The sequence below is a fragment of the Corvus cornix genome, chromosome 18 (assembly GCF_000738735.6).
Source record: "Corvus cornix cornix isolate S_Up_H32 chromosome 18, ASM73873v5, whole genome shotgun sequence".
Lineage (NCBI taxonomy): Eukaryota > Metazoa > Chordata > Aves > Passeriformes > Corvidae > Corvus > Corvus cornix.
In genome coordinates this window covers 3,229,241-3,254,517 of record NC_046347.1, presented here as the reverse complement: position 1 = coordinate 3,254,517, position 25,277 = coordinate 3,229,241, and the positions used below count along the sequence as shown (strand labels likewise).

Sequence of the window (25,277 nt, the reverse complement as noted above, 5' to 3'; positions counted from 1 at the left end):
CCCCTCCCGTGAGGGCGGTGCCGCGCCAAGATGGCGGCGCGCTGCCAATGCTCAGCATGGCGCCTGAGCCCGCGGATGCTGCCGAAGTAAGAGCGTCGATGCTTCCTCGGTTCTTTTACTTTAGCGGTGCTTTGAAAGAGGAGAAGCCTCGCGTGATGAGAGGAGTGAACTGCTGTAGGGTGAGGCTGGGTGTGCGGGAGAGCCTTATTGGACACAGTTGGACCGAGCCGGGCTGGGTGAGGTGGACATGGCCCCTTGCATTGAGGGGGCCGGGGAGGCCGGGGAGCCCCTCACTGTACCAGGGCTCCCGTGGGGGCTGTCCCCAGTCTCGGGAAGCCTCTGTGGAGGCAAGGAAACCTCTGGGCTCTCGATGGCAGCACTTGGGGCACCGCTGTCACAAAAGCGCTGGTGCTGTGCCTCGGCTATGACAGAAGCACAGAGTGGTTGGGGTTGGAAGGGCCTTCTGGAGGTCGCCCAGTCCAAGCCCCCTGCCAAGGCAGGATCACCTGGAGCAGGAACGCGTCCAGGAACGCGTCCAGGTGGGTTTGGAATGTCTGCGGAGGGGTGTTGCCGATTTTAGGAGCTCTCTAAACACAGACACAGAGTCTAGTTTAGGAAGGAGACGTTGCGTATTCCGCACAGGATGCAAGGTGGAGGTTCCCACAGAACAAGCACATCAAAACTTTTAACTACTTACACATTTTAGCAAACAAAGACATTAGTGTTCACTGGCTACAGGTTACGTAGTTCTCTTAATAATTAGTATTCTGTCTTCTATTGGTTAATGATTTTCTCACTTCTCATGCTAAGAAGTCTGCATGCTCAGTCTTTCTCTTCTTGTAGGTGGGTTTCTTATGTCAGTGGCCATATGTCAGTGGTTGCAGGTTTCCCCCCTGCCAGAATTACCTCGTACCCAGTTGGAGCTGATTTCAGCACAGTTGCTGAGTTGGCTTTATTAGTTTCTTCCTTAGCTTAGGAGTTCTTCCCAGATGGCCCATAAATTCTGCATTCTTTGTGTCCACTGCCAGTGGGCATCCTTTTTTCTCAGACTTTGTTAACCTCTGCTAGGTCTGAGGTCATTAAAGTGTGTTAAGCCCTAGACTTTAAAAAGGCAATTCCGCCAACCAATAACTTGTTTCTTCTAACACCTGGACATCATTTATATTTGCAAAGCAGAAATATCCGTGATAATCTTACAGGTCCAACATTGATGTCCTGAGTTTTGTGACTTGTATGTCAGCGGAAGGCTTGGGTTTGAAAATCTGTTATTTGGGAAGGGAAGTTTCTAACTCACCTGAAATACTGAGTAATTTTCCTGTTGTGGACAAATAGGCTGCATTTGGAAAATCTTTTGTGTTTCAGTCAAACATCATTCACATGGGAAAGCTGTTCCTGTTCAATCCATTAGAGCAACTGCTTGTGTCAGGCAGGATGGGTGAAGTGCAGACGTGTAGTTTAGCTTCTTAAATTCCCTTTACGTAAGTCAGTGTGTAACTTCATCTATGAATGATATTTGGTCCTCTCTCAGTTGCACAGGAATGTCCTCCGTGAATGAAATCCTCAATTTTTGACTTTTTTCCAAACATGAATATATTCTGGAGCGTTTGCTCAGGGCCATGACATGGTAGAAGTTTGTTTAGCTCTTCTCAATGCTGTTTTAACTGCGATTTTAACCAGACAGTGTTTTTCATAACAATCCAGAGTGAAAATAGGGAAAAAAACGCCAGAGTCCATGGTACAGACCCTTGAGTCTAAGTACTGGAAAATACCAACTGATCTGCAGTTGCTGTGTGATTGTGTTAATGGGAAAAGGCGGTGAGGAACTGCAAGAATGAATTGGCCTGCTTGTGAGTCACAAGGTACCAGCTGCTGGATTTGGATGAAAAATAGGAAGTAATAAGTATCACGTGTGCTCAACCCAAACAAGCAGCTGACTGAGTCTTCTCGGAAGAAATTTATGTCTAATTAGCTGCCAATCCGTTTTTATAAGTAACTGGTTTCTCTGGAAACCAAATGTTAAGCCATTTTGAGTGATACAAGACAAAAGATTTCTTGTGTGTAGAGCAGAGTGAAATAAGTAAGAAATTCATCTGTCCCCTCTACTCAGCATAAACCACACAGCATGTCACCCTATTTTATTATTATGTTCCTAATGCAAAAACATCAGCAATTCTCTACTTCTCCCATTCTGCAAAGGTCACACTAGGATAACCTGATATGACTTAATTTAATTATGATGTTACGGGGAAATTATTTCAACCACACACAATCAAAATGAATGTGGCAAGGATCCTTGTAAGCTTCTGCTATCCATTAATGATTCTTACAGCATTTTTTCTAAAATCTGGGGATTTTACACCAGGACTTTGAAGTAGGTGAGTGCTGTTATGCTTACCAGTAGAAAAAGGAAGAAGGAACACACTTTGAAAGCCTGATCCTGGACTTAAAGAACAGCATGAATTCCAAACCATGTTGCTGCAGAAACAAAAGCTGTTTTCCAAAATAAACAATTCAGGAATATGTGATTGACTATTTGTAGACTTCTTCCTCAGCAATATAAAAATAGATTCTGCAGAAGTGTTTATATTCTGTTTATATTTGTTTAGTAAATACACTTGTAACTTTTAAGTCATTGATCTAAACCCAAGAACATGCAGATAGAACAGAACTGGCCTTTATTTTGAATTAGTTTGACTTGTCTGTAATTCTGGTGCTTTTTCCTATTTCAGACTATTTGCCTAAATATTTTTTTCTAACTTCTTATACTTTTTTTTTCCCCCCCTAAGGTCTTAAACTTAGGAATTCAGCTATGCAATAAGCATGTGATCTTACTAGCATGCCAGGATAAACTCCCAGAGTGCTTGATTCCCCACAGTTGTTTGGAAGCAGCCACCAAATGCTGCAGCTGGGGATGGAATTGGCTGCAAGTCCTGTTAGAAATGAGCTCATCCCACAGAATGAGCTCTCTGTGGTGGCCCCTGACCTCCATGGGAACAGTGTGTGTGCAGCCTGCAGAGCACTGATTTCATGGAATACATGTTTAACAGCTGTAGCCAAGATTCATTGCCCAGTTCTGACAGCTGTGGAGTGGTGTGTGCTGTCACTGTGGCAAGGAGGCATTTACAGCTGGCACTGCCCTGCAGAACTGATGCAAAGCCTGTAACACTTTGCAGTTGCTTGCAGCACGCTGTTTTCTCAGAGAAATACTTATTTCTCCATTTCATTCGGGGTGTAAATGCTTCAGGTGCAGGGATAAATGTTACATGGAGCCATGGAGGCCAAATACATCAACAGTGGCCATAAAAGCAAGTGATGCCTTTAAGTGCTACCTACTACTGGCATAGGAAAGCTTTTAGAGGGTGAGGTTTTTGGGAAGCAGCCCTGCAAAAGGTGGTAACTATTACCTCCCCAGGGCAGATTAAAGCAGGATGATGCTTTTTTTATCTCAGGTTGTCAGGCCTGGTGTGATGCTTGATCAAAGATCCACTGTTCTGTGGGAAAATGGCACCCATAGCTAATGGAAAGCATAGAGTGCTCTTGGCAATAAAATAAATGAGACATCTTATTACCAATGATTTCACAAATATATATTATACTGTGCACTGAAATAGATTCCTTGCACACTCCTCAGTTTGTGTTTTTGCTCCTTGTGTTTGAATTTTTAAATTGAAACCAATTCAGTCCAAGTACTCCTAAAGTGAAGGATGAAATAGGGATACTTAATGTATGTATCTGAGATGTCTTCAATATTTCTGCAAAATGCTTCATTTTTCATGCAGTTCTCTGTTTTTCATTGTGAATATGAGAAATATGGGGGGAAATTTAGTCCTCTGCCTTTTGATGATGTGCAGAAGAATGTGTTTAATCCAGTCCTGTTACAGATAGAGTAACAGTTGACCAGAGAGGTTGTAGATTCCCATCCCTGGAAAGGCCACGCTGGACAGGGCTTGGAGCAACCTGGTCTAGTGGAAGGTGTCCTTGCCCATGGCAGGGGGTTTGGACTAGATGACCTTCAAAGGTCCATTCCAACCCAAACTACTCTGTAATTCTGTGAAATTAAAAGTATTTTAAATGTGATCTGTGCAGTTACAGAAATATCCAAAACTGACATGTCTTTTGAAGAATCACTGTATCAGTTTTGGATAATAAATATTAAGTACAATCAAAGTGTGGACTAGGAAGATTTTAGCTTTGCCTTTAAGTGCAAATCTCAACACATTTCTAATTTAGAACTTTTCATCTGTCCTATCACTGTATTGGTCAATGCAACTGTAGCTGTTGTATCCTGGTGGAATGAGTTGGGAGGTTGGCACAGCTTTTTCTTGTATGAAAATACTCATCCACAGGAACAAGAAAGATGTCAGATAATGCATTTCAGCAAGTCTGTAGGAAATGCAAATCCTTAGGTCCACATAGGGATCGCTCAGGAGTGGTTGTGGTGCTTTTGAAAAGCTTGGGCTAATATACTAAGAAGAAATGTGAGAGCATTTTGAATAAAGAGAGCAGAGGCACAGAAAATTATTACCAAAACTATTACAATTTTTACCTCAAGCCAGGATTAGTGATATTTTTCCAGGCTATATGTAAAGCGGCATCAGCTTATTTTTCTTTAAATGGGCAGTATGAAAACGTTTCTGTTTGCTTTCATCATGATTAAGCTAAGGAATTCTTGATTTCTTTGACCTCAGTGATGGCTCACCTATAGTCTGCAAATTAAAAAAAAAAAAAAAAAAAAGAAGCACTACATTCTTCTCTGGGGTTATCTTTAGTATCCTTAAAACGGAACAAGTGTTTAAAGTTGTGTCCTTGGATAACAAACCTCTGTGGCCGTGCCTGTCTCCAGCCCTTGTGCTCAAAACCCATCTGTGGCTTAAAGCATTAGAGCTCACTGTAACAGGAGGGGATTTACTCAGTGTTAAAGAAGAGTTGCAGTTTAGGCAGGAAATTGCATGTTTTTTGGAAGTTCTGTGGTTTAATTTCTAAAATGTCATTTTACACTTGAAAAACTTCTCTGTGTAGCTGTAGGCGTCTGCTTGTATGTGTGCGTTCATGTGGCCGGGGGTTGAAGAAGGAGCAAAACGCTGATTGAACCTTTCTGTCTAAGTCCTGCAACCTGAGGTTTAGAAAGACAAGAAATCATAAGCATTTTAACTAATACTTCGGGGCCTTTGAGACTGTGGAAGGCTGATGTCTGTTTAATAATTCTGTTCATGAGGATTTGTGATTCCTGCCTGGGAACAGCATCGCTGGTACTTGTTTTGTTACAGAAATGGGAAATCGCAGCATATTGGTTAAATAAAATTGTGATGGTGCTGTATTTAGTAACTCGCAGAGTGTCATTTCGTTTTAAAGCCATCGGGAGAAAGCAGAAATGGGGGGGGGGGGGGGGAACCCTTTGTACGATAAAACAGAGAGGAACGCGTTGTAAAAAATACGCAGGGACGCTCCAGAGAAGCAGCGAAGCCTCGGGCACAGCCACGCCGCAGAGCCGGGCGCGGAGGGCAGCTGCCTGGCGGATCGCTGCGGCCCGGGGGTCCCGGTCGGGATGGGGATTGGGACGGGGATCGGGATGGGGGAGTCCCTTCCGCGTACGTGCGGCGGCGCAGGTCCGCAATGAGCCCGGCGGGCGCGGCCGGGGACGTGCCGGGGGAGGCGGTGGAGGAGGCGGTGCCGCCCCGCCCGCTCTGCGGCCACAAGCACAGCCCCGGCGGCAGGTACGGGACCCGGCCCTGCGCCCCGCTACCCCCTTGATGAGCTGCTTTGGGGATTTCGGGGGGATTTTCGCTGGCTGTTATTTTTTTTTTTTCCCGTGGAGCTGATGAGCTGCGGCTCGTGGCCCGCCCGCTCTCCCGTCACCTCGGTGCGGGGGGCTCTGAAGAGCCGGGGGTGCGGCGGCGGGGGCTCCGCTCCCCGTGCGGGGCCAGGGCCGTGCTGCGGGGGCACCTTCCCCTCGGGGCTCGGCCAGCGCTGTCCGCCCCGCGTCTCCTCCGAGGCCGCTCGCTGCCATCCGCAGCGCCGGGACAGCGGTGGGGGCCGGTGGCGTTTGCGGGGTAATTCTGGGCGAGGGAATTGCGGGACACGTGAGCGCGGCGGGGCCGCCCCCGCCCCGGGACCGCCCGGCGGGGCGGGCGCGGCAACAAAGGGCGGCGGGGACGGGAGGGAGGGGAGCGGGGGCCGGGCTGGCGGCGGGCGCTGCTCGTGCGGGTCTCACCTCCCGTCCCGCTCTCTCCTGTCCCGCAGCCCCGGCGGCCAGGACCGCGCGGCAGCCGCTCCAGGGCCGGGCTGCACCGGCCGCGCTGCAAATGAAGTGCGAGAACTGCACCAAAAAGGTGAGTGCGGCGGCCGGGTCCGAGTCTCGGGGATGGGGGGATGCAGCCAGCGGAGACGGCCTCGTCCCGCGGCCCGGGAGCCCCGGCAGGGGGAGCGGCGCTGGCCGCCGGCCCCAAGGTCACCGAGCTCCGCGTCCTCACCCGCGGCCCGGCCGTGACACCTCCGGGGAGAGCCCCGAGCGCGTTATCGCCGGGATGCGGCCGTGGCTGTGCCCGGGAGACACGGAGCGCGCTGGGCTCCTCCTGTGCCTGCGCGGGGTAGCCCCTCAGGTTAACAAACCACCCAAAACTCTCAAACCGATGAAGCAGGGGAATTCCTGGGAAGTGATTTCCATCGTAGCAATTGTACTTTGAATACAGAGTCTCCCTGTAAATAACTCTTATCAGTGGTTAATGACACGAACAGTTCTGCAGAAGTGTTCTTACAGAATGGTAAACAGGCTTTGCATAATCCACGTATTTCATGTTTTGTTTCAGGAATGCAGTAAAAAACAGAAAAATGATGATACACAAAGTACATCTGTTGATGCATTGAGTTCAAATGATGGCTCTGAAGAGGTAATGTTCCTTCTAAAACCTGTATTAGACTATATTCTTTTGTTGTTGTGCACCCCAAAGAGGTTATAAGGAGACAACTTTAAAGTATTAAATATATTTAACAATAAACAACAAGCAGTTGAAAACAATTATGAGCTCTTGTAGACATCCCATAATATTTGAATCAAAAATCTCATTAAAAGGTGAGATAAAACCCCCTTACTATGCAAACACAAAACAGAAATTCTGAGTTCTAAAAATTTTGAGTACCAAAATTCTTATATGAAGTCTTCAGAACAGGGACAGCTTATAAGGAGAAAAGAGGAATTTTGTGGACAAAATATCTACTTACTCTTTATATTCAAGTATTCCTTCTCCTCAATTGGGCTGCAAATAGTGTCATAGCCAGGAGTATGAAACTCTTGATCTCACAGTGTATGTTCAGTGCAATTGTAGGCCTGTGTTTGTTTGTTTTATCTCATGGTACAAAGCCCAAGCCATCTTGCTGTTAGAGGGGCATCTGGTTAAAGAGCTTTAATAGTTCAAGGGAAAGTTTTCTCAGTTGCTTGGTGAGTTGATGGGGACTGTCAGTTCTGAAGCACAGTGCAAATGTGCTAGCATATGGACTAGGGGCTAAATTTAGATCTTTGTTTACACTTAAACATTTTGCAGTTTCACAGTAAGAGCTATGGAGGGCATGGAACAAATTATTTTGATTACCTGTAAATAATCTTAGATGTTATGCAAGTGTTGTGGATTGTTCTGTTTTAAACCAAATACTGATACTGTGTTTGCTCTTCAGCTGGCTCATTGCAGAGATCTTGAAAATCGTTCGATCATTATTAAATACTCGTTTACTTCTTTTTTTGCCACCAGAAAAATGAGTTTGATACGTTGGCTAATGCTAAAATACTCCTTAGCGACTGCCTAGCTTGTGACAGTTGCATGACATTGGAAGAAGGAGCCAGAGTTTTCCAACAGAATCAGAAGGAGTTCTTTCGCGTTCTCAACCTTAATAAGGTAAAGTGACCCAAACAAAAACACACTGTTTTCTGTGAGGAGGAGGCAGTTACAGAATGACTAAGCAGCTTGATTTCCCAAGGCAGATAATGTGAAGATTTGTCAGGATACGCTTTTTCTAAAGAGGAAGTGAAAACTTTAGGCAACACAAATGTTAAAGTACTTCAAGTAATTTTGTACTAGAGTTGCAAGGTCACAGCACTTAATGTAAACACCAGAGGAAAGTTACTGCACCTGCAGAAGGAAAATGTATTGGCAATGTAATGATTTCATTACTGTACTAACAAATTATTCTGTAGTTCAGTGTTTATAGATATTCATACCTTCCTCACTAGGACTGTTCTCGGTGGTTTTGGTGCTAATGTATTTACATACAAACCTAGGAAAACATGTTTTTGAAAGTAGAATTCTTTTTAATATCTATACATTTTGTCCATAATCTTAGCAAACCGTGTAAGTGTTCTATTGCTGTCTTATTTTCTGCTTAGTTCTGTTTTTTCTGGAATTTGCTCTGTGTAGTGCTCAAATCTTTAGAACCTGGTATTAAATTAATTATTGTAGCTCTGCTCCAGACTTCTGTGCAAAAGCTAGTGGAATTGAAACTTTTCCTTGATCTGTACATAGGTGTTATAAATACGGATTCGTTACACATTACTTAAATTTCCGTAGAAGGAGTTTAACTCTCCATACAGAACGATGTTGTCATATAGGAGAAAATTAGAAAAGAAAGGGGGAAAATAATCCTTTTGGGCCACATGGGTCCTGTTAAAGGTCTGAAGCCTCCAACAGCAAGGCAGTTGTCACAACTCCAGGGGTCCAAGTGAGGACAGTGAGCAAGGGGTAGTCATGAGCTCTTGAGTCAAGAGCTCTCCTTGAAGGGTCATTGCCCAGCACATAGATCAGTACAGACCGTGGCTCTGACCTTTGCAGGGTGAGACTTGTCTGTAGCATAGCCCTGGTTTGTTTTCCAAGGGTTCCACTGGTGTGGAAAATGTCCCAGCTAAAACACAGGCTTAATCTTCAAATAAATGCCACAGTCATTAGAGCTGCACAGTGCCACACCACACACTGCGTATTTTCATAGGATTCCTCAGTTCCCACAAATGCTGATTTGTGGAGAGTCCCATCTTGCTGCTTTCCCTCAACAACTGCACTGATAAAGACACAGGAGTCTTAACAAAAAATCAGATGTGTAATTTGCTGGGTTGTATTTATAGCTTCATATGCCCCTGCTTCTGTAAACATTATTTATTAATGTTTAAACATCCAGCTCTTTTCATATTTGCTAGAATATTTCATCCTACTAGAACATCAGAGGTGCTGAATGGCCCTTAACTTTCCTTACGCCATGTGGAAACCACCCACAGGATTGTCCTAGGAGGGATGGATTTCCCTGAGTTATATAAAAGAAACATCTACAGATGATTGGAGATGAACACTGTCAATGAACACTGTCCTGCTGCAATTTGAGGGTTGTTTCACAGGGTTTTTAATGATCTGGCCCACTGAAGCATAAGAGTCTTAAGGAACAACTCCAGGAATGGGAAAGGAAGGGAAAGCAAGGAGCCTTATCCTGTTGTCATGACATATCTTTTTTTTTTTTCCTTTGTTTCATTTACCAGAAATGTGATACCTCAAAACACAAAGTGTTGGCAGTGTCTATATGCCCTCAGTCATTGCCTTATTTTGCTGCTAAATTCAATCTCTCTGTGAATGAAGCAGCCAAGAGACTCTGTGGTTTCCTCAAAAGTCTTGGTAAGTTTGGGTTTATTAAGGTGGTGAAGCAGAAAGGGAGGGATTGTTTTGGTTGGTTTTGCTTTCTCAGCAGCCTTCCAGTACCTGAAGGGGCTGCAAGAGAGCTGGAGAGGGCTTTTGACAAGGGCATGGAGTGAAACAGGGCAGGGTTAGATTAGATATTAGGAAGAGATGAGGGTGGTGAGGACCTGGCACAGGTTGGCCAGAGGAGTTATGGATGCCCCATCCCTGGAAGTGTCCAAGGCCAGGTTGGATGGGGTTTGGAGCGCCCTGGGACAGTGGAAGGTGTCCCTGTCCATGGCAGGGTATGGAACTGGATGAGCTTTAAGGCTCCTCCCAACCAAAGCTGTGCTGGGATTCCATTTTGTGATACTTTGTTATGCAGTCCTAAGGTGCCAGTGCACAACCTCGGTCAGAATTTGAACTCCATGCTCTGTGAAATTACAACTGACCACCAGTGCCACATACACCAGTGTGAGAAACAGACTGGAGACATTCCCTGCTCACAGTAAAGGTCACAGAACAGAAGGGCATTGTAGAGCTGGCTCCAAAACCTTCGCTACCAAGAAATCAGGGGGAGCTTAGTTACAAGCTTTTTATAATTTGAGGGTGAAGGTAATTCTTATTCTAAATTCCTTTCAGTCCTTTTGACACATTGTATCTCTAGAAAATTCTCAGTTCTGGTTTTTTCTGTCATTTGAAATTACATGCAAGAGCTGTTGTATCTGCCTGTTTTATGTTAAAGTTGTATTTTCTTTGCTCATTATATGCAAAGTTTTAAATAAAAAGCAAAAGCCACTTTGCTTACAAGCTTTTCAAGGGATTTTTAATCTTGGAGGAAGACAAAGGACAGTAATAAACCTGTAAACTATTTCCTCCCATATGTATCTATATATATTCATTTTTCATGTATTTTATGATGCATCTCTGTACCCAGCGTTTATTCTTCATCTCAAGGCATTCCTAAGTTCTGGTGGGCCCCAGTTTTCCTAGAATGCATTCATTATCTACACTCACTTCTGTGGGGATGTGCTCAGTGTTACGTAGGCATATAGGGAGTGTGTTGCTGAATGAGCAGCCAGAAGGTCTCTGCTGTGTTGGTGATATGCTCCTGTACCTCTGCAGACAGCTTGAGCAGTAGAAGATATGCCTCTCAGCTGGATATATTTTTTTGTGACTTCAGCATGTCTTGAAGAGAACACTGCTTTACAAGAGTCACTGCTTTACAAGAATCACTGCACGTCACCCAGGAGACGTGACATCCTGCTTAATTAAACTAAAAGTGATAGATGCTGAGTGGCAAAGTGCTCAGAAGGAAGCAGAGAAGTGTTTGCAGTGCTGCTTGCAGCATTAACCACTTGGTGGTCCTTTTAAACTCAGGATATAGAAGATGTTTTTCCAGTGTATGGCTTTTATTTATGGCTCTACTATTTGTGAAAATTTGCAGAGGGGAAGGAATATACCTGTTGATCCTTCAAGGGTTTTCATAGGCCTGGAACTTTGAAAGGGGTTTGTGAGGTGGAAAACATTTTAGTAATTCTCTGTTCCTTTCTGCTTGCTTCCCTAGGGGTGCATTATGTATTTGACACCACTATAGCTGCAGATTTCAGTATCCTGGAGAGCCAGAGGGAATTTGTGCAGCGGTACCAACGGAGGAACCAGGAGGAACATGCCTTACCAATGTTTGCCTCTGCTTGCCCTGGTGAGAACTGATTTATCCATCCTTCCTGCCCTTCAAACTGGTCTCGTGGTCATTGGAACTACCAAGGAGCTGAGGAAAGGGTGGCTTCCTTTGGGAGCCTTACATAACTTAGAGCATTTCTCTTTTGGTTTTGAGGGACACCAAACACACAGTATTTGTTCCCAGTATCACTGGTCACCCTGAGTCCATTGCAGTGCTTGGAACTGAGAATCAGAACTGGAATGGAGGAGTTAGTGGGTGCTGCTTGTGTGTTCAGACCATAAAGTTTAACAGGGCATTTCGTCATTGAAAAGAATCTTAAAGGAACTTTGATGTAATTAAACCACAACCTCCATTATCTTAAGCAAAATCTAGAACTTGCCACTTAAGCCTAGGGGAAAGTAGCAAGTGACATTGCTTGTGATGACTGTGAGATGGTTAAGTCTGACACTTGGAAAGTAATTGTCACATGAAATGCCACAGACTTGACTCGCTAAATGTCTCACTTCTGAGAATCTTGCACCTGAGAATGTGTTCTGTTATGAGCAGAACCTGCACTTGTAACAACTGAAAAGATGCAGAACACGCAGTCACTGTTTACTTTTTCCATTTTTTAGCACAGCACCATTTGAATTCAAGTAAAAAGTTGTATTCCTAAAAAAGAAGTATCAAAAAGGAGATAGAAGTAACTCCTTTGCCTAACATCCCCCCTCAAATTCACCCTGAAGTTCACAGTGTTGTTTTTCAAAAGGCTGATAAAAATACCAAAATATTTCTTGCTAGCTTTGAAATAACTCATGGGTTGCATTCGTTAAAGAAATGGTAGAGCGATGATGAGTTGCAGTTGGTGATCCTCAAAACCTGCTGTTGTCATTTATTTAAAGTTTAAATACTGCTATTTGAATTATACTTGTATTTTTGTTCTTTCTGTGTATTTTGTAGTGGGTTATGCTTTAAGTACTACATATATGTATTAAAAAGATAAGTCTCTTTTTTTCTGTTACTGTTATCTTAGTGTAACCTCTTATCTTCAGGAGCAGACATCCTATATATTGCCTTTTTTCATGTAAAACCTGTGCAGTTGAAACACCCCAGTTACTCAGTTTTGTTGTCTCTTATGTGCTTTAGGTAAAATTCAAAGACTGAGGATTTCTTTTAGAATTTCTGAGATAATTTTAATTTTCTTCATCTAGAAACAGAGCTCAGGTTATCTGCTGCTCTCAGTGGAAATACTTTAAAATAGTTAATGGAGCACTCTTCTTGTCCTTGTCTGGTCTGCATAAGATAATTTCTGGTTTCATTGCTGGTTTTGGTGTCAGCTCTCTGTTGTGATAGAGATGGTAACAGAAGCATGGGTGCTTTCCATTTCTGGGAAACTAACCCAGAATATCACTGTAAACCCATTTTAAAAACATGGTTTGTTTCTTTGTCAGCAATTAGAGAAAGCCAAAATCCCGATTAGTCATCTTTAAAGTGAGGTTGTTCACCGTGTTTCCTGACCTTATTTGTCTGAGTGCATTTTCTGTTCCTTCTTCTCCTTCCTCTTTCTACCCCCAGATTACATAAATTTGTCCCAGAGATGTTGTTTACTGGGTGTGTTAATCACCAAATGGTTTTTATATAGCTCTGTAGATGCAAGGTCAGTGTGAACTCAGGTATAAATGCTTTACTCTTTTTTTTATCTTGATGTGTGACTTTGCACAGACCTATCACCCTCTGCAGCACTCTGAGGTGTAACATCTACCATGGGCAAAGAGCAGAGCCTGCATAGTCCAGAACCTGAGAAAAGGTGTTCTATTGTCCCTGTCTTAATTGTTCACCTCCTGCTGCTCTCTGGGGAGAAAGGGAGCTCACGTTTGGTTTGTTTCCTGTTGAAAGAACAGTGGTGTGACTACTGATCGTGTATGTAATATCTCAAAGTAATCAGTTCCCTTCTGTAATGTACCAAGGTGGTGAGCAACATGAAACCCTTGCTCTGGAAAATCCAGTGTTTTTAAGGCACTGCCAGCCTCTGTGTACTCCCAGAAAAGCCAATGGGGCAGACTTGCAGCAGCAGGAAGAACATAAGTATTGAGGATTCTAATGCTTTTGTCCCAGTCAATCAATTTCCTTTTCCAGGAATGGGGTTTTACAGTAGCAAAAGTTTTCTTAGGTTTTTTGCACTTCCTACAGATATATAGTTGCATCTCTGTGATCTTACAATAAACCACCAAAAATAACATGTTCTGAGCTACATCTGCAAGAATTTATAGGGTGATTTATAGTGCTTTCTTGCTCTTTGATGCCAACATAAGCCAGCAAATGGCCAAGAATCCAAATGAATTTATGAAGGGTGTAGGTCTGGATGAGTGCAGGTGTACCCTGATATAAGAATAGGGTATCTGAGGTTTTCCCTCACTGTGGCTCTGGAATTCAGCCCTGTGATGAGTGGGCAGAAACAGCAGTGTGTGTGTGGAGTGGAGATAAATGCTTGCTCACCAAGGCTGCCTATACAATTAACCAGTGACTAATGAGACTAGTGATCTTTGGGAGCTGCAGCTATGAGACACTTGTTCCATCCACTGCAAGGACAGAAACAATTTAAGGAATTGCTTCAGACAATACCTGTCAGAAGTCTCTTGGGATTGAGTGAAATTTCCTTACAGTTCATGACTAGAATATCCAAAACGTTGCAATTCCAGGAACCAGCCTTATAGCAGGAGTGCTGGTGTGATTAATGGTTTTTACAATGGTAAGTACAAGGTTTTTAAAAACTGTCCCTGTTTCGTTTGAAGCAGTTTTTGTTGTTTAGACAGCACTTGAGACTAAAGCCATTTAAGCAGTAGGATGTACCTATCATGCCCAGTATGCTAATACAGCTTTTTACCAAGCACCAGTAAATTCAGTGCTTTTTGCAGGTAATGTCTTGGACTTAAAGTCCCAGTTGAAGGTGGTCATTAGGCAAACTTCCAATTCAGAGTCTGGCAGTTCAGTACAGTCCTGATGGGTAAATCCGTGGTCCTCAGCTTTTCCTCCAGCAGAAATGAATGCTTGTTGAAGATGGTGTATGCCTTGGAGATTTTTCATGGAAACCAGCTTGAAGTCTGTACATTAACAAGATTTGGGACTATTTAAACAGCTGGAGGATCCTTGGGTTTTCCTAATACTTAGCAACTTCTCATTTTCATCAGTAAAATTTTATTACACTGGGAAAATTCTTTCTCTGCTATAGAGAGACAAACCATCTGAACACTGCTTGCATCCCAGTTTTGTGCTGCTGTTGGCATTTGTGCTGTTGTTCTGACTTAAACAGTACCAGGTGTTTTTACATAAGTGGTAATTTCAAGCTTAAAAATTAAGCTACAGGTTTTCCCCTTCCTGGGCAGCGTGTACTGCACAGCAGTTTCTCTCTTTTATGTAATCACTAATCTGCCTGAAGATAAAAGCACGATTTTTTTTCCACAATTTCTTAGCACCAAAAGCAACACACCTGCCTCAAAGGCTGGGCCTGACTCTCCTGCACAATGTAGGTGTCATGTAGATGAAAAAAAGCTCTAAACCCTTGCTGTGGAATATTCTGGGCTTTTCAGTAAGAGCTACAGAGCCTAAGAAAGAATTGCACACCCTAAATACCTTGATTTGCTCATTTGCCAGTGGGGAATAATACAACAGCTCTGGATGTTGGGGGTGCTGTGGGTATCTATAGCTTATCTCAGCTGGAATGCTGAAGGGATCTGGTGAAAGGGAGGGGGATTCTTGAGTAACTAAAGACAGAGTGTTGCATACAGAGAGATTTCAGGTGGTTCCTGTGAGTGTGGGGGTGTTTCTGAAGGTGTGGCTACTCTAACAATAGTAAAAGAAGCCATTTTTTCCTAGGCTTAATCCATATGCATCTTGTGATAGTGCTTTCATGTGACTCTTTGTTCTAGGAGGAGGCAAGCTGGGTGTGTGGATATTAAATCTCAGGCAACAGCAGGTTACAGCTAAGCAGCCAAACAGTGCATTTGTTGTAGTATCTGCTGATCCAAGGGCTGAGGTCTAGAAGGTCAAAATATCCCTGTTAGCTGGGGTCTTGTTCTTCCTGCTTTGTTAAGTCTGTGCATGAGGAAGGGGGGTAAACAGGTCATGAAGTCCACAGTGGCCCTTGGTCTAGAATTAATGACACAGTGAATTATTGATTAGAGCATTATTAACAGAGCCATAAAGTTTCCTGCAGTTCTCAAGGTGGGGTTTCCAGCCTGTACAGAAATGTCCTGCCTGTTGTGAAGGTGCCATCATTTTTAGGAGCTGTTGTGTGGCTGCTGCCCCTTGCTGTGCTTATGGGCCACTTCTCTCTACCTGTAATTTTTTGTCGTTCCAGGTTGGATCCGATATGCTGAAAGGGTACTCACCAACCTGGTGACTTCTCACATTTGCACTGCAAAGTCTCCACAGCAGATCATGGGCTCCCTAGTGAAGGGCTACTTTGCCAGGCAGCAGGTAAGTAATTCTGATTTATTTTTACTGTTATATTCTTCTAAATAGAAAAGATGGGCTTTAATACTGAAATACAGATCTTAGTGTATTACATTTGTCCTTTACTTGAAGAAGAAATGGTGCTCTGCTGCTGTACAAGTGCCCATGATGAGAAGAGTGTGCAAAGAACATCATTTCATACAGTGCAGTATGAGCTGGCAGCAATCCTTGCACCCCCAGTGCAACATGGATTTAGATATTTATGGGTAAAGTTAAATCCATAGTTGTTGAAGGTTTTTTTGTGAAATGCTGCCTGTGTAGTTCTATAGCACAGCCAAAACAGGAGTGGAGGAGAATAATGTGAAAATTGCCCTGTTATCTGGGATCAATAAAAGCATTGTATCCTAGGAACTAACCTTTTTATCTTCTCAAGTTTGCATGTTGAAAAAATTGCTGTCCTTTATGTATCATACTTAAATGGAACTGCAGCCACGTTCTGTAGGGAAGGGTTGCTGTCTGCACATGGACAGACAAATTCTGGAGGGCTTGCTGTGGGTGAAAGTGAATGAGTGACAGCAGCCAGGACTCTGAACTCCTAACTTACATTCACTTTCTAAGGCAATCAAAAAGCTGCAGAAAATGTGGTCTGAGGGAATAAGGTCCAGCCAGAAGACAGACTTCAGAAGTTTGTTGCTGATGCTTTGTGACTTCTGGCAAATCATTATCTGTGTGCAGCATTCTTTAAATTTACTGGGTAGGGACTTGTTCCTCATATTGCCTGCATGAGGTTTACGTCACTATTTTTTTGTCCTTGTCATCCTTCAAGCTGTCTTTTGCTCTTTGCTGAATTTGCATGTTCTCCCTTCTGTTTTCCACAGAACTTGTCTCCTGATAAAATTTTCCATGTAGTTGTGGCACCTTGTTACGACAAAAAGCTGGAAGCCTTGAGGGAAGATTTCTACACTGCCTTGTATAATTCACCAGAAGTTGATTGTGTCCTGACATCAGGTTAACTTTTTTAAACTTAACCATCTATAAATATAGAAGCAAATCACCATTTTTAGAATAACCTTTATGCCAGAGTTTGCTTTTTTTCAAGTCTGCTTTAGTCATAAGGTTGGCTTTTTTTCTGCTTTAAAAATTAGTACATTTTTTTGTGCTCCTGGGAGTACAGATACTGCACAGGGAAGGCAGAGTGACACATACTTTCCTTCTAAGCTGCTGTTAATCTGAAAAATCAGGTATCTTGCCAGCCTCTTGAGGAAGGTAAAAGTTATGCAAATCCATACTTAAAATTATTGTCTGGCTTGTCTGTGGTCATTATTTTATCTCCACTGGAATTATTCCTAATTTGTGGCACCAGTTGCCTTTTGTTGAGGATCTTGTCTTCAGCCTTAGTGTCCATACTACATGTCCTGCAGTGTAGTTTGGGTATTTCCAAACTTGGCCTAACAGGCTGAGGATTTAAGCAGAGCTTGGGCAAGCTGAAGGCCCCTTTTCTTTGGGGCTGGAGGTGTCAGACTTCTCAGTTACTGGAGGGAAGTGACTGTAGGAAGAGCTGGAGAATGTGACACGAAGCACATGCAGGTGTTGGGACGTTGATCTGAAACAGAGGCACAGTGTGTGTTGTGCTTTGTGTAGAAAGTAAAATGTCATGTATTTTCCTACAGGTGAAATTGTCCAAATAATGGAACAGAAAAATGTGTCTATGAAAGATGTGACTGAAGTAGCTGTAGATAGTTTGTAAGTAGTTTTGTTGTGGATTGCTTCCTTATTTTGATGACAAATGACAAGTTGGTGCATATTCAAGATAAATGTAAAGCTGCTTAGAAGAATGTTTTTTCTTTTTAGAGAAAAAAACCTGCCTCAAAGCCTGAGTATACCACAGCTTCACTCTTTATATAGTGACAAAACCCACAAAAATATTCTCTTAGATGTTCACTGCTATATATAAAAGTAATATGAAACAGATAACATAAACCTGCATGTACTGTTTAAATACAAGGCAGATAATTTGAGGTAATGAAGTTATACATTAACTCCTTTAAAATGTATGTCTTGAAGATTTGTGTAGCTCCTGATTTATATTTTAATGCAGTAATAATAGATTTGACTGTATCAAGCTCAAGCCTTGCTAGTAAGTGTGACTGACTGGGGGTGTTGACCCTGTTCAGAGCTCTCCTGTGCTCCTTGTGTAAAGCCCAACAGTCTGATCTGCCCCATCCAGCTGCCTCCCACAAAGCTGCTGGGACACAGTCCTGGGGCTGACCATCTGCTCTGGGCTCCCCTCTCTTTCACAGCAGCATCCTGACAGGAAATTTCCCCTTCCCCAATATGTTCATGTAGATTGCTGGAAGCAGCACCCTTTCAAGAAATGGTAATTAATTGGTTTTTATACTGAGGACAGCAGTCAGTTTTTCAAGATGAGATAAAACTGAACTGTGCTTTAGATGAGAAGCACACAAAGCATTGGAGAGGTTTTGTTTCCATCCCTTATGCCTGGCTCAGGGGGCAGCATGTGTGGTGTTTAATTCTCAGTTACAGAGGCTGCTCCCCCTGATCTTTGTTCAACTGTGACAGATGTTCCTTGGTATCTTTCCAAAGGGGTGGTAGTGGAGCAATAAATGTGCTGTCTTGCACAAAACAGAAAGCTCTGGAAGTTTTGAAAAATCCTTTTCAGTTCCAGCTAGTATTCTGCTTGGACCTAGAGTGGAGAAATTTGAGTGGGTCAGTTGGGAACATGTTCACAGCTGTGTTTGTAGTACAGCTCCTATGATTGCTTCTAGAGATTGTCACACACAGTGAGAATGAATAGAGTTCTTGCAGGCATAATCACATAGAGACAGACATTTAATTCTGTATCAGAATCACCTAGAGAGAGTCTTTTAATTCTGTATCAGCCTGTCCAGTAAAAGGACAAGTTGTTATTCAGAATGTACCTGGTTTATTAGCTCAATTTATAGAATCATAGCATATCCTGAGCTGGGAGGGTCCCACAGGATCACCCAGTCCCACCCCTGGCCCTGCCCAGACCCCCCAACAACCCCACCCTGGGCATCCCTGGCAGCGCTGTCCCAAAGCTCCTGGAGCTCTGGCAGCCTCGGGGCCGTGCGCATTCCCTGGGGAGCCTGGGCAGTGCCCAGCACCCTCTGGGGGAAGAACCTTTCCCTAATATCCAACCTACCCCTTCCCTGGCACAGCTCCAGCCTTTCCTTGGGTTCTGTCACTGTGACAGAGAGCAGAGATCGGAGGTGCCCCTCACAGGGAAGCTGCAGATCCAGAGACTGACCTCAGTCTCCTCCAGGCTGAACAAGCCAAGTGCCCTCAATTTATGTTGGAAAATAATTTTTAAAAGGACTAATCTGATAATGCTGGTTCAACCGTGAGATGTAATGACATAAATTTTTACTCTTCCGGGGTCTTAAAAGTAGATCTTGCAGAGAAATTTAAAGAACTTGAAGTCATCCTCTTAAGTCCCAGCACAGCAGCAATTTGTGATAAAGTGCTTGGTATTAAAAAAGTTGTATGAATAAAGTAACTTGTGGGGGAGAGGTGAACTTCCAGGAGATGCCCTTGGGATATGACCTCCCATTTTCTCTCCTGAACCACAGTGTGGCACTTATTTTCAGGGTACACTGTTGTAACCTGGTTGCAGCTGTACTGATTTGGTGTTGCTTTATTGGCACAGTGTTACAGACAAACAGTTTCTAAAGCAGGAGAATTGTCAGCAAAGACTTGTAACTTCTGAGGTACTTTGTATTCTCACAGGCAAAAATGATCATTTATTTAAATAATTTTTCCCCAATGGCTCTTGAGCAGTAAATAGCTGTTAACAAAACCTTCAGGTTGTGATGAAGGTGCACTCTTATAAATGACTGTTGCTTGATATTTCTGAACATCTCACTGCTGTCCTGAATAATTTACATTTTTTAAGCTGTAATAAATAAAAATGTTAATATGTTCTCACTTAGTGCTACAAAACACTTTCTGGTGGGGGAGATAGAGAAAGGGAGAAACACACTACTTTATTGAAGTGAAAGAATGAAATTTTGGAGTTGATCTTCTTTTCTGTTGTTTCCTAAGGTTTGATGACCTAAAGGAGGGAGATATAGTAAGGCACGATGGGAAGAGATCTGATGGTTACCTGGAGCACATTTTTAAACATGCTGCAAAGGAGCTTTTTGGCATGGATGTCAAGGAGATAACCTACAAAGCATTAAAGTAAGTTGGAGTTTTGAATCCTTGTTATGTAGAATGGGTGAGCTAGAACAGAGTAGGGTATTTTCAGTTGGAAGAGACCCACAGCAATCACTTGGTCCAACTGCCTGAGCACTTTGGGCTACCAAAAGTTAACGTGTGTTATTAAGGGCTTTGTCCAGATGTCCCTTAGGCACTGAGAGCCTTGGGGCATTGGCCACCTCTCTGGGAGGCCTGTTCCAGGGTTTGACCACCCTCTTGGCAAGGAACTGGTTCCTGAAGCCCAGGGACTTCCCCTGCTTTGATTGATGTTGCAGTGAAAGCAGCTGGTAGGCTATAAACCTGCTCTAAACCTGCAAGTCTCTCACTGTAAATCAGCTCCTGCTGGTACTCATTTTATTAAAAACTTACCTGCAGTTCCACCCCAACTTCTGCTTAACTCAGTGTAGAAAGTGGAAGAGTTCACCTTGTTCTCACTGTTACACTTGTTCTGTTCTCTTTAGAGCATCTGAATACAAACTGACACAGTTGGATTGTTCCTCTGGGAATGCAGGGGGTTAAAATGTTCTCTGTGTATCTTGACAGGAACAAGGACTTTCAAGAAGTTACCCTTGAAAAGGATGGGGAGACAGTGCTGCGTTTTGCAGCCGCTTATGGCTTTAGAAATATCCAAAACATGGTCCTGAAGTTGAAAAAAGGAAAGTTTTTATACCATTTTGTAGAAGTCCTTGCCTGCCCAGGAGGTAAGAATAATTGTGGATCCCCAGTTGTTCTGCACATAGATCTTGAATCTCAAAGGAAAGCTGCCTCACATGCAGGCACTTCATTTCATTCCCTCTTAATTCTCTTCTTAATAACTTAAAATCTCACTATTTAATGAAGGGTCTAAAACACCAATTACAGGTGCAGGGTTGGCTCAAAAAATGATTGAGTTTTCTAAAATTAGCCACGATGTTATTTGTTCTCTTCTGACCTATAAATAAGTGCCAGCACTGTGCTGCCAAGCCTCAGAGGAAGTTCTCTGAAATGGTGGTTGTCAAGGGCAAGAAAAGACAAGGAACATAATTAGGGTCATTAAACCATGGAGAATACAGAGAAAGATTGTTGATATGGAAACCTCATTTCCATTAAGATGATGTTGATACAGGAGTCACTTTAGGTAAATACAAATTATAACAGCGTGGGGGGAAGTTTAAAGAGAAAACTTCTTTAGAGAAGTGTCAAAAAAGAATTCTGAGTTAACAAAGACTTTCTTTTCATATCCAATCCTCCATCACCTTCCATCTTTTTAATTGATTTTTTTCCTAAGGATGCCTAAATGGAAAGGGCCAGGCACAGACTGAGGATGGCAAACCAGACAGAGCCCTGCTTGCCCAGATGGAAGAGGTGTACACTGCGATTCCCGTCAGGCTGCCAGAAACCAACCTGCAGGTACAGAAGATGTACCAGGACTGGCTGGAGGGCATGGACTCCAAGAAGGTCCAGGACACTTTGCACACCACGTACAGTGCTGTAAATCAAAGCACGAGCAGTTTGGATATCAAGTGGTAACGGCTGAAGGTGCAGAGCCGTGCTGAGGTCACGGGGCAGCACCGGAACCCTCTGTGCAGTCACGGCCGCTGGGCACCGGCGAGGGGGTGAGTGAGGCTCTGCCCAGCTCGGGATTGTTCTTGGGAAGAACCACTGCTTTGCAAAACCACAGAAGTCTCCAAAAGCCCTGGTTCCTGCCGCTGTCATTTAACTTTCACTGTTTGTCATTTCCTGCCTACAATGGATTTCTTCATTCAAAAATCTGATCTGGCAAGGTGCATAAGCCCTTTCTGCCAGGGACAGGGAGTGTCATTCCTGATGAAGTTACTCCCTGAAGTGAAGGGTTCACTGCACAAAATGGGCTCCTCCAAGAGGGTGAGATGATTTTACTCCTAGGTCTGCAATCCCTGTCATCACAGGAAAACAGTCAACAGAAATTTCAGTATTGATGCAGTTGGTGTGAAGTAACTTGGGATTCACTTGCCTTGTTAAGGAAAAGGCCCTTTTAAAGGCCAAGTGAGTATATGGAGAGATGTAATGAATTTCTATAAGCCTTGTATCCATAATCCAGCAAAAAATACTCAGTTCCAAACTAGCCACCATTTCTTACTGATCTAATGTCACAGAATGCTTCACAGAAACTGAACCTGCGAAGCTAATGCTAAATGATTAATTTAAAATAGTTCCAAATAGGTTGGTTGGTACAAAAAGAGAACTTTCTTTCCTTGTAAGTTTTCTGCCAAGCTTGCAGCCAGGAGGAGTGGTGCTGCTGCTTGCTTTGGCTTCTCTCTGACAGTGAAACATGCCCAGATTGTTCTTTCATTTGTCTCTGTGTTGAAAGACTTCTGCAAAAAATAACTTCTGGGGTGCCTCTGAGAAAAAATACTGAGCAATGCTTGTGAGCTCATCAGAGTTACGATACATCAGCATCGTTAATTTTGATGCACTTATTTTTATAAATAGCTATAGAGGTTCATTTAACAGACATTGTGAAGTGGTACTGCCATGCAGCTTGTCTGCAACTTCCCCAGTTGTCAGAGAGTTATTCAAGAATGTGATGGACAAAAGAAATTAGACTCCTGCCAGACTTCTTCAGATTTTCCTGGTAGCATCAGATCTGTTCACGATTATTGGCTGTTGGAAGCTAGCAAAGTTCTAGCTTTCCTTATGCAGCCTGAAAGTGTGGATGGGCTTTTTTAACCATTTAATGCAGTTTGAATGAATCTTCTTGAAAATTTCTTTAATACTACAACTGCTTGTGTGAGTAAGAAATCCTGCAAAAACCTGTGTGTGTTTGAAATGCACATTTAACTTGGACACAGGGGAATGGGATACAGCATCAGGGAAGGTGGGGCAAGACCTGGCATTGGCTAGACCAGGGAGGCTGAAAAGGAGAGACACAATGAAGTGTCACCCTGCTGACAGGAAATAGCTCTCTTAATTGTGAAGCTGTTAATAATTGCAGCTTTCCATTGGACCTCCACCTAAATAACAAACCACTGTGCTTGGAGGGAGGTTTTCTTTCAAGTGCAAATGAATTAGATTACTGCACTACCTGAATGCCCACAACGAGATTATGCCCATGAATTAATAAATCAGCCTTTGCAAGTTGTTCTTCGTGATAAGAACATGATGCTTAACGTGGTGCAATATCAGAACATCGACAGAAATCTACCTCTGAATGGGAAGGGGGAGTCCAGGAGCCGTGGGAAGAGCTGTGTGTAGCTGGAACTGTAATAGATGTCTGCTAGAGAAAGATGGGGGTGTTGTGTGACATTTCAGAACAGATTACTTTCAGAAGCAACATACACCACCTTCGGTCTGATTTTCTTTATCTGCCATCCTCCAAAAACTCCACCGGAATTCTAACGTAATAAAGTGGTCCTGTTCTGTTTGTATAGGCCTGTTTCTCTGTATACATGGTTTGTAGCTGGATGCATGTTTAAATTATATCACTGCTGCTCTTTGTACAGTGTGCTTATTTTTTTATGTGCTTCTACTGGGTGAAATGGTACAAAACCAGTTTGCTTTTCTGAGGAGATCTGCAGTAATCTACACAAGAGCTGCCTTGCTGTTCTGAAAGCAGAGCCCTGAACTGTTTGTACAATGTGATGGACCCTCCCCAGGGCTGGGTGGCACCTTGGCCAGTGTTTGCCTGCTGCACTGAAGGGCTTCGCTCCCTGTGCCGCTGGGGGACCCCAGGAATGGGCTGGGCAGTGGGTGAAATAAATCTGCTCTGCTCCCACTGCAAGGGAAATCAATGGCTCAGTGTCTAATACAACCTGTTTCAGTTGCATCCACCATTTCTTCCATCTGCTCAAGTGTTCTAACCTATTGAGGCAGTCACAGTGCAAAGAGCTGTTGATGATTTGTCTGCTTCAGAATTCTTTTTTAAAGACAAGGAAGGCATCTAACTGAGCTTGTAGTGGCTACACAGAATGTATTATCATTAGTGACCGAGGTAACTGACACTCGCCTAATTTTTCTTGTCAGCTTTTGTTTTATAAGACTTTTTGGAGTAAAATGTTTTAGTTTTTTAAAGGCTTTTTCTTGAAAGTGCCAGTCTAAAAGGAAAGGAAAGTTCTATCCCTTAAGACTTTCCCCCTTCACCTGCTTTCACTGAAATTTTAACATATATCAGACAACCTTGTTGCAGCTTCATATATAATGAAATACTTGCCTGAGGTTTGATTCTGGCTTTTAAATCTGCAGTTGCAAAGTCCGTTATTGCTGGCAATACGTGTTTGTAGCCATACTTCTGAAATTACAAAACTATTTAGTTCCCTGATTGGATTTTGGCTACTAATAATTTCTATTGCTACTGTCTTTTCAGCAACAGGAAAAGCTCCTGACATGGCCACAGCCATAGTGCTTTACCACTCCCTTGAATATTGTGCTGAGACAAGAGGATTTTTAGAGAATTATAAACTGGAGGGACTGTGGGAAAGGAATTAGACACATTAAATGAATTAATAAAATTGTCTTGGGATGTTCCTGACTTGAGCATGTCAGGTGCTGGATTCTTGGGGTTATACTGCTTTACTCTGAGAGTGCTCCAGCGGGTTGCCAAGTCCCTTTGCCTGGTGCAGGAGGTTTCCCTCAGCCACAGCACCTGTGTGTGTCCCCTGTGGCCAATGACCTGGGCAGCCCCGGGCTGTGCTCTCCCCCAGAGTAATGCACGTATCCACATGCAGCAGTCTCAGCTGGATTATATCTGGATGATGTTCAATTACCCAAATTTCGGTGCTTTGTTTTCAAATGCAGCATGACCATGAATTGTCGTCAATAAATCTCGGTACTCAATTCTGCGCTGATTCTGTCTCATGTAAACTCTTTCAGTACACCTGGTTCCACACAGGAGCTTTGTCTAGGGCACTGAGCAGGAGTGCTGGCCACATCTGTGGCACCAATGCTGCATCAACACTTTATGGGAGCTCTGGATTACAGCTGCACCTCAGACTCTGGTAAATGAAAGGAGAAAGTTGCCAGATTGCTGTAGGAAATGGTAATTTGCTCTCTAGAATTGTAAATTAATATATTGAATCCTTGCAAGGCAGACAAGCCTCTGTGGCTTTAAAGCTCTTGTGCCTGGGGACAATGCTGTTGGTGCATGAAGCCAGCCAGTGAGAGTTGTGCTGAGGTTACTGCATAGAGTGGGTTAAACACTGGTGAACAGGGAAGGATCTTTATTTCTGTGTGGCCTGATCCAGCAGTTGGGGAAAGGATGAAAGTTAGCCCTGACATAGACAAGGGATTTTTTTCATCTGGAGGTTATATGAAAATTTAATGAATTG

At 43.3% G+C, this 25,277-nt stretch overlaps 1 protein-coding gene across 4 annotated transcripts; it reads left to right on the top strand.

Moving 5' to 3' along the window:
• Positions 1 to 68: 68 nt before the first annotated feature.
• NARF (nuclear prelamin A recognition factor) lies at positions 69 to 24,797 on the top strand. 4 transcript variants are annotated; one of them, XM_039562112.1, is made up of 12 exons: positions 69 to 86; positions 6,241 to 6,329; positions 6,807 to 6,887; positions 7,743 to 7,886; positions 9,509 to 9,641; positions 11,209 to 11,343; positions 15,662 to 15,780; positions 16,635 to 16,764; positions 17,427 to 17,499; positions 19,840 to 19,977; positions 20,539 to 20,696; positions 21,263 to 24,797. In XM_039562112.1, the coding sequence occupies exons 2-12, from the start codon at positions 6,303 to 6,305 to the stop codon at positions 21,502 to 21,504; spliced, it is 1,380 nt and encodes a 459-aa protein (XP_039418046.1). In that variant the 5' UTR covers positions 69 to 86; positions 6,241 to 6,302; the 3' UTR covers positions 21,505 to 24,797. The 4 variants fall into 4 exon arrangements, with proteins under 4 accessions (XP_039418046.1, XP_039418044.1, XP_039418045.1 ...); XM_039562110.1 differs by having other exon boundaries at positions 78 to 179; XM_039562111.1 differs by lacking the exon at positions 69 to 86 and adding an exon at positions 5,664 to 5,714.
• The last annotated feature ends 480 nt before the right edge of the window (positions 24,798 to 25,277 follow it).

What these genes read in the sequence shown, in the direction of transcription:
- NARF (XM_039562112.1), top strand. Translation starts at nt 6,303, where the DNA reads ATGAAGTGCGAGAACTGCACCAAAAAG. An exon ending in ATAACCTACAAAGCATTAAA is followed by an intron (nt 19,978 to 20,538) that starts GTAAGTTGGAGT and finishes GTATCTTGACAG; the next exon opens with GAACAAGGACTTTCAAGAAG. An exon ending in AGTCCTTGCCTGCCCAGGAG is followed by an intron (nt 20,697 to 21,262) that starts GTAAGAATAATT and finishes TTTTTTCCTAAG; the next exon opens with GATGCCTAAATGGAAAGGGC.